The sequence below is a fragment of the Eriocheir sinensis genome, chromosome 40 (genome assembly GCF_024679095.1).
Source record: "Eriocheir sinensis breed Jianghai 21 chromosome 40, ASM2467909v1, whole genome shotgun sequence".
NCBI classification, from domain to species: Eukaryota; Metazoa; Arthropoda; class Malacostraca; order Decapoda; family Varunidae; genus Eriocheir; species Eriocheir sinensis.
The window spans coordinates 5,632,657-5,641,215 of record NC_066548.1 but is presented as its reverse complement, the minus strand read 5'-3'; the positions used below and the strand labels follow the sequence as shown (position 1 = coordinate 5,641,215).

Below are 8,559 nucleotides of genomic sequence, written 5' to 3'. Positions count from 1 at the left end.
AATAATAAAAAGCAGAGGACCCAGCACCGACCCCTGTGGGACTCCACTCGTAACACTGCCCCATTCAGATTTTTTACCATTGATTTGCACTCTCTGCTTCCTACCACTAAGCCACGCCCTGATCCAGTTCAAAACTTTCCCATCTACGCCGTGAGCCTGTAATTTTAGTAATAGCCGGTGATAAGGAACTTTGTCGAACGCCTTACTGAAATCTAGATATAATATGTCATAGTTTTCATCGCTGTCAACCGCCTCGATCACTTTAGTGTAGAAGGACAACAGATTAGTAAGGCAAGACCTACCCTTTGTGAACCCATGCTGTGAGTCATGAATTAAACTATACTTCTCTAGATGGTCCCTAATGCTCCCGGCTACAATTGACTCCAACATCTTTCCTACAACTGATGTTAAGCTAATTGGGCGATAATTTGAGGTGGCTGACTTGTCTCCCTTTTTGAAAATCGGCGTCACATTAGCTACTTTCCATTGATTGGGCACATACCCAGAATTCACTGACATCTTAAAGATATCGGTAGCTGGGCCACTGAGGACCTCCTTGCACTCTTTCAGAATCCGTGGGAATACTTCGTCCGGCCCCGGCGATTTGTTTTTCTTCAACCTACCAATCTCATCCTGGACTACTTGCCTAGTGATGATCATATCCCTCAACTTGTCGTTCTCTTCGCCCTCGTATACCTGAACTCTCTCCGGAATGGTTGTTAGATCTTCCTGCGTGAAAACTGAGAGGAAATAGTCATTCATCATTTGACTCATATCTTCTCCATTCTCAACGAGCTCACCTGTGTTTGTTTTCAACGGTCCAATCCTGTCCCTTGTTTTCGTTCTGTACAATTTGAAGAAGCCCTTGGGATCGCTCTTGGCCTCGTTGGCTACCCTAGTCACATAATTTATTTTTGCTAGGCGGGTGTTCTTCCTCACCGACCTGGCTAGCTCAACATACCTACCCCTGAGGTGAGTTTCTCCGTTCTTTATTTTCCTATAAATTCCTCTCTTCAAGCCAATCTCATGCTTGAGTCTGCGGGTCATCCATTTGGGGTCGTTATTTTCCTTCCTACGTGCTTGGTAAGGGATATACTGTCTCTGACCCTCTGTAATTACTCTCACTAAATTATTGTAGGTCATTTCTACATGATTCCCCTGTCTTTCCGGTTCCAGACCTGAGATCTGGCCCTCATCTAGCCTTAAGGTTCCCCAATTTACCTCCTCAAGGTGTCTTCTGAGCCCCTCATAATCAGCTCTTCTAAAGTCAGGCACCAACACAGAGTTGAGTTCATGGGTCGCCGCCCAGTCTAATTTAAACCTAATTTCCTTGTGATCACTGCCACCTAATTCTCCCCCAACATCTAGCTCACTGATCATATTCTCGTTGTTAGTCAGAACTAAGTCTAAAATGTTATTTCCTCTGGTGGGCTCAGTCACTGTCTGCTTGAGAAAATTATCTTGTATTACTTTCAGAAAATCCTCAGATTCTAGATCACCCACCACGCCTCCCCAGTCTATATTCCTATAGTTAAAATCCCCCATTATGCAGACATTTTTGCTCCTGCTCGCCCTGCCTACCTCTTGTAGTAGTATATCAGTGTCCTGCCTGCTAAGGTTGGGAGGCCTGTAAAGAACCCCTAGAAGTAGTTTGTCTTTCCCCTTGTGGACGTCCACCCAAACTGATTTTGAGTTGCCATTTGTTTGAACAGAATTGTTAGCGGAACATTTAAGTGTGTCTTTAACATAAAGTGCCACCCCCCCTCCCCTTCTTCCCTTTCTATCTTTGTGAAACATCTGATAACCATCTATTTCATACTCTGACATGAAGTTTTTGTTGGCAGTATCCACCCAGGTTTCCGTGATAGCTATAATGTCGAATTTCTCGACACATGCTTTCCCCCTCAGTAGATCTATCTTGCTCCTGAGACTCCTACTGTTGGTGTAATAGGCCGTTAGCCCATTCTTTCTTACATCCTTTCGATTACTCTTGCGCCCTGTAGTCCCAGTCTGCGGTGCACAGCCACTAATGTTAGGCCCTCCCCCCTTGCCTACTCTAAAAAATCCTGTAGGGTGCTAAGTGATCGTTCGAGGGAGTCTGCGAGAACATCTACCACCTGGAGTGATAGGTGCACCCCATCCTTGGCATACAAGGTGCCCCGCTCGTAAAAGAGGTCCCAATTATCAATGAAGAGCCAACCATTACGCTTACAGTGAGCCGACAGCCTGCTATTTACTTCTAAGGCCCTGGAAAGCCATCCCTCACCTAACCCCCTCCTTGGCAAAATACCACAAACGGCAAGCACCCCCCCCCCCCCGAAGTCTCTCACTCTGGCGAACGATTCCCTAAACCGCCTAAATATCTCTTCGCTCCCCACTTTACCGATATCATTGCCGCCGAAACTGCAGAAGACGATTGGCTGAGCACTTTCCCCCCCTAAAATATCCTCAATACTGTCAGAAGTGTGTTGTCCTTGTCCTTTCAACAAAAGTACCTGTCAATGAGCATGATTTGACTGTCCCCAACAACTAAAACCTTCCTGGGAACGGCACCTGGAGCAGGAAGAGAAGCTGGAATAGGAGGAAGGGGCGGGGAGAGAGAGGAAGGGGTGGTAACAAGGTGGGTGGCTGTGGCGGAAGAGATAGGGAGGGAGGAGGAGGAGGAGTTTGGTACCTTGCCTGCGCGAGGGGGGGGGGGGGGGGGCGGGGGGATGATTTTACCTGTCCGTAGACTAAATTTACCTAGGGGCAGTCATCCTTTCCCTGTAGGTCTACGGCATCGTGAAGGGGCTCACTGTCAAGATTTCCGGAAGAGGTCCCTCTGCAGACCCTTGTCTTCTGCGTGTAGGGTTCAAAGATTAGCTTCTCCTTTCATCCTCTTATAAATACCCCTTTGTAATCCAGTTCTGTACTTGTGTGTCCAGGGTTTGCACTTCTTGACCTCTCTGCACTGTCTGTTAATGCGATTACTTCCTGGCGACTTATATTCCTGGCTCCCCATTGGTAATTCATATTTTACTTTAATTTTGCAATCATATAAAGAAATATTAAGTGAAAATGGATTTAAGGTTGCTTCAGTAGTTTTGTTTTAGAAAGAGTCTGTTGAAGTGCTTTAAGATTTATTTCATTGCCACAAAGACGTACACTCAAAGAGAACACGAGATGGATCGTTGACAAACTAACGTGCGGTGTTCCTCACACAAAGTCGCCCGGGCGGGACAGAAGTCTTGTTCTTTTTTTCTGCTCCCGACACAGAACAGACTGCAAGGTTTTCAAAGTCACTGACTTACAAATGTTCAAGTAAATAGACAGTATTAATAAAAAATGACAAATAGTGCAAAGACCGTTTTTAATCTTACAAACGTGCAGCTATTACGTATGGCCCCCTTTTATATATATATATATGTGTATATGTATGTATATGTATATTTATATATATATGTATATGTATGTATATATTTGTATATATTTATGTATATGTATGTATATGTATGTATATATATATATATATATATATATATATATATAAATATATAAATATATATATATATATATATATATATATATATATATATATATATAGAGAGAGAGAGAGAGAGAGAGAGAGAGAGAGAGAGAGAGAGAGAGAGAGAGAGAGAGAGAGAGATGGATAGATTTATATAGATAGATAGATAGATAGATAGATAGATAGGTATATAGATAGATAGATAAGTAGATATATAGATTTATATAGATAGATAGATTTATATAGATAGATAGATAGATAGGTAAATAGATAGATAGATAAATAGATAGATAGATAAATAGATAGATAGATAGAGATATGTAAGCACACACACACACACACACACACACACACACACACACACACACACACACACACACACACAAGAAAAAAAATGGTTAGGTTATTTCAAAGCACATAAACATCGACAAAACTTTCCTTGTTGATACGAATAAAGGTTGTACTGGGTCCGCTCCACTCTATTGTGATTGTAATTCCAGAAAATTCAGAAAGGTAATATTTGACTTTATTACCCTTATACTAAACCTAATGATAGGGTGCAAGATGCTTAGGATCATGGGGTCTAAAGGTTAATAGGAGTAAAAAAGTTTTCTCGATACTGGTCTTCATCTTCAGTGTCACTGAATGAATAAATAGGGAACAGACTAGACATAGTTAGGTTGTAAAGGTTATGCAGAAAATAGACTGGACTGTTGATGAAAAGGCCTGAAGGACAGCCTTAGGAGAAGACACTGGGCAGAGACAATACTAATCGCCCAGGCCCAGTGGGTCAGCCTGGCATGCTGCAAACCAACGCCCGTCGTAACAATTCTCCTCGATTGCTCGCCGCCAAGTCAGGATAAAAGGACAACCTCGTGAGAGGACTGTAGGCACAATGTTTGTAACACTGTATGTTGTGTTGTCGCCCCACACCAAAGAGTTTTTGTCAGTCTCGTCCTGTTGACGCAGGTCTATCCACACCCACCCAATACCTGCCGACAACATTCGGAATTATTAGATTTCCACATAAGTAAATGCTAGAGTAAATGATTTATGTCCTAAAACCAAGAGCGTTAAGAAATAAATGGATCAAACTAACTAATCCTTTGTGGGCTAAACATTTGCTGAACTCATCATTTGATCGATTGGCTCAGTCGGCTCCTTCATATCGTCTTGGTTACAGAGTTCTGTTCATTGTTTCCAAAACAACTTTGGGAACAGGTATTGCAAAATAAATACTAACAAAAAAAAGAGAACAAAAAAGAAAATTAGAAGAATAAAAGACGAAATTAAATGAACACTAACAAAGATAAAACAAGGGAAAGCTTCCGGGGAAGATGGTTTTACCGCAGAGCATCCAACAAGGACGCTGGAGAAATCAATGTAACAAAAATATCGAAGACTGTCGCTGAATGTTTAAAATTATGCCACAAGAATGGAAAACAATGCAACCACCGTCTTCGTACACAACACAGGGCACCTAACAGGTCTTACAAATTACCGCCCATCAGCTTACCGTCAACTATTTACAAATTATTCGCACAGAAATTTGTAATCTGAATTTCCGACACCTTTGATTCTAACCCACTCGGGGAATAAGCTGCCTACCAAGTGAGTTCTAGCCCCCGGATCGCACCGAAGTGGTGAACCAAGTGGCAGGAAAAATAAATTAATACAGACAACACCTTTAGTGGCATTCGTTGACTACGACTCTGGAAACAAGTGGAAACTATTCCAGAATGATTCTTGAAGATATTTACAGGAATGGACCGGTGACTATTATACTCCATTTAGATACCGGAGATGTTTCATTAAAACAAGGAGTATGACAGGGCGATGCCGTATACCCATGACTACCTACGGCATACTTAGAAGAAATATTTATAAAAATCTTAACGGAGGAGCAACAACGAATAACCAGGTAATATTTGATACGCAGGTGATACTGTTCCGCTTAGAGAGTCATATGATGAACGGCATCGGATAACAGAGGCACTTAACAGGGAAGGTGTACATGTGAGCTGAAGACGAATGAGAAAAAGACTAAAGTTATGTTCAAAGATAATGTTGAGATCAAATAAATAGTCACCCAAGAACAAACTCTAGAAACAGTTACTGAATATTGATATTTAGGACAACTGGCACAAACCTACTCAGCAATCTCACTCAAACTGAAAAAAAAAAACATCATCCTGGGCTGGAGAACTTTCTGAAAACGCTCACTGGCAGCATGAAGGGCAGCTGTTGTGCCATATTCTGGTCACGCTACGCAAGAAAGTGAGCAGACAGAGGACTGTGAGTGATAGCCGACAATGTGTCATCCACGGAACCAGTCTTTCGGAGGCGTGCTTTGAGAAGAATTTATATCAGCAATATGTTGAAATATGCAGCTTTCCAGATGGACCAGTAACGTGCAAGCTTATTGTTGAAACATTTCCACAGAGCAGGAGTGTAGAAAGAATGCCAAGAAGTGCGCGACGGGCAAGAGTGAGGCCAGGGTAGTTTAGATTGCTGGAATTACAAGTGAAGGCAATAGCTCAAACATGTTCAGGTGAAAGAAAAATTAAGTTCATAAAAAAATAATAATTCAGTGGTTGTAGCAGCGTGACTAATTGAATTTAGTGTAACAGGAATGTTGTTCTTGTAGTGTTCAGCCCAAAATGGCTTTATCACAGTTATCCCTTGACTCGTTCCCAAAACTATACAAATAATAGCCCTACAAATAATAGCACTCCTAATTATCCCTGACTTAGCACAGGAAACAACATACCGGTTTCCTTAATGATGTCAACCAACGCGTCAAAACTATTCCTGGTTTTTGTCATGGCCAGTCGGTGTCCAGGAATGCGTCTGCAAAAGTTTTTGGCTTCTTGGAATGTTTTGCTTCTGAACTTCTCGATCAGGTACAGCATTCTGTCCTTTCCCAATCCGAAATAGAGATTCTCTGGCAGTGATTCTGTGATGGAACAGGAAACAGATGAAACTGAAGCAGGCAAATAACAGCTCGTTGTTGCAGATTATGGAAAAAGGAAATGAAATATTAAATAAGGTAAATTAAAAACGTACTCTCCCAGAAGACATAGGTCGCTTCGGGATCCTCCGTGACGTTAATGAAGATTGGTCCCTCGTCGGCCAGACGGCACTGCCATGCCTGCCCATCAGGCACTATGGCAGCGGCTACGCAGCGAGGATGTGTCCGGCACGCGGCCCGGCAGCTGCCTGTGCAGAGGAGGATGAGACGAGGAAAGTGTTAATCACCGGGCTTAGAAACGGGAGTACAAGGCAGCCACTCACAGGTCCGACCAAGAGATGAGAACTCACGGCCTCACGACTTACCCGGCCTGCTCTGGCGAGGCCTAAGAAGGTATACTCAGTGGATCAGGTGCTGGTCTTGACATTGAACATTTGAGTGTTCAGAAAGTACATGATCCACATAAAGAAACGTGTCCTTCTTAACTTGATAATAGGCAGTACCTGATATACAACACGATGAAACCTGTTTGTATACGACTAACTTAACCTTAGTGAATATTAAAATAATGTTAATTGATGGTTCGGAAAACATTTATTTCATGGATGTTTGGGGAGATCAAACACGTGAAGTGCATCGTAATAAATTATTGTACTACAGTTGAGGTGAAATAATGCAAGCTGTCTATTGTAATTTTGAGTGCTTACATTTATCTTTGGCGCTTATCGTCAGGTAGGCATCCCTGCTGTCTATCGTCATCCCTGGTTTTTCTAAGTAGTTGCCAAGAGAAACACTCTTGACGTAGAACACTGAGGGCTGTCCTGCCGCGGTGGCGGGGAGGTGATGCACACACCCCACCACCAACACCGCCGCCACCGCCACACGCACCATCTTGGTCCCGTCCGCAGCTGCCAGTGGCATCTTCCCGGCGGCAGTCCTTCTGCTGGGTTCAGCAGCAGCCCTCCTGACTCCTGTAGGCTGAAACTATTTTTTTATAGTACTTTTCTCTTACACAATGTAGGTATATTGATTTATGTAGCGATTCAAATAGGAAGTATGCACTGTGTGAGTTTATTAAACACCTCTGCACAACGAGTGATTAAGTGCCTCTGAGACACTTCTGAAAACAGTCTCTTGTCGCTGTGTGTATGTTTGGAACCTAAATATTCGAATCTGAAGGCATAAATGGTCCCGACGGATTTCCTACATCTGATCTGACATCTCCAATCAATGGGTTATGTTTAGCGCCTTAATTACTGATCCTACAGTGAGACAGTTTACGAGCACACCCTAGCAGCCAAGTGCCCGCGACCCACTGTGCTGGCGTGGGTCTTGTCCGACTTGAGGCAGCTCGTCAACTCGTGTATTTGATCAGGTGACAGGCGCAGCGCATCCACCCCGTCGCGTGTGGGCCAGCCGTCACCGTGCAGGGCAGGGAGGAGTGACGGGTGTCTGGCGTGTTGCCTGGACGGGAAATGATTCAGTTTTGCTTAGTTCTTTCCTCTACAAACGGGCAGACCGAAGCTGAAGACAAAGCGGCGGTCAAAAAAGTTACTCTAAAATAAATACTTTTATAGGAAAGTTGGAAAGTTTCTTTTAGTCGGCGCAACATCTGTGATCATATGCCGGAGAGAGACAGGAGGGGGAAGGAATTATAGGAGAAGGGAACAGATCCCAGGAGACGGGACACAACTCATGATTAATACCTGGTACCCATTCACTGCTGGGTGGACAGGGGCCACTCTTTACCTGTAGATCTGCGGCATCGTGAAAGACTCAGTGTCAAGATATCCGGCAGAGGCCCCTCGGCAGAGCCTTGCCCTCTGCGTGTAGGTTTCAAAGATAAGCTTCTCCTTTCATCGTCTTATAAATACAGCTTTGTCGCCTGATTACTCTCTCATAACTTGTACTTCCGATTCCCCATTGGTAGAATTTATTTTACTTTAATTTTGCAATCATGTAAAGAATAATTAAAATGAAAATGGATTTAAGGTTGCTTCAGTAGTGTTGTTTTAGAAAGAGTCTGTTGAAGTGCTTTAAGATTTATTTCATTGCCACAAAGACGTACACTCAAAGAGAACAC

General features: G+C 43.1%; 1 protein-coding gene across 1 annotated transcript; it reads right to left on the bottom strand.

The window, feature by feature from the left end:
* Positions 1-3,957: 3,957 nt before the first annotated feature.
* On the bottom strand, positions 3,958-7,442 carry LOC127009263 (uncharacterized). Its single transcript, XM_050882155.1, has 4 exons — positions 7,184-7,442; positions 6,572-6,724; positions 6,276-6,461; positions 3,958-4,497 (listed from the first exon to the last, which is right to left on the bottom strand). Exons 1-4 carry the CDS (start codon positions 7,395-7,397, stop codon positions 4,274-4,276), a joined length of 777 nt encoding a protein of 258 aa, XP_050738112.1. The 5' UTR covers positions 7,398-7,442; the 3' UTR covers positions 3,958-4,273.
* Positions 7,443-8,559: the final 1,117 nt, after the last annotated feature.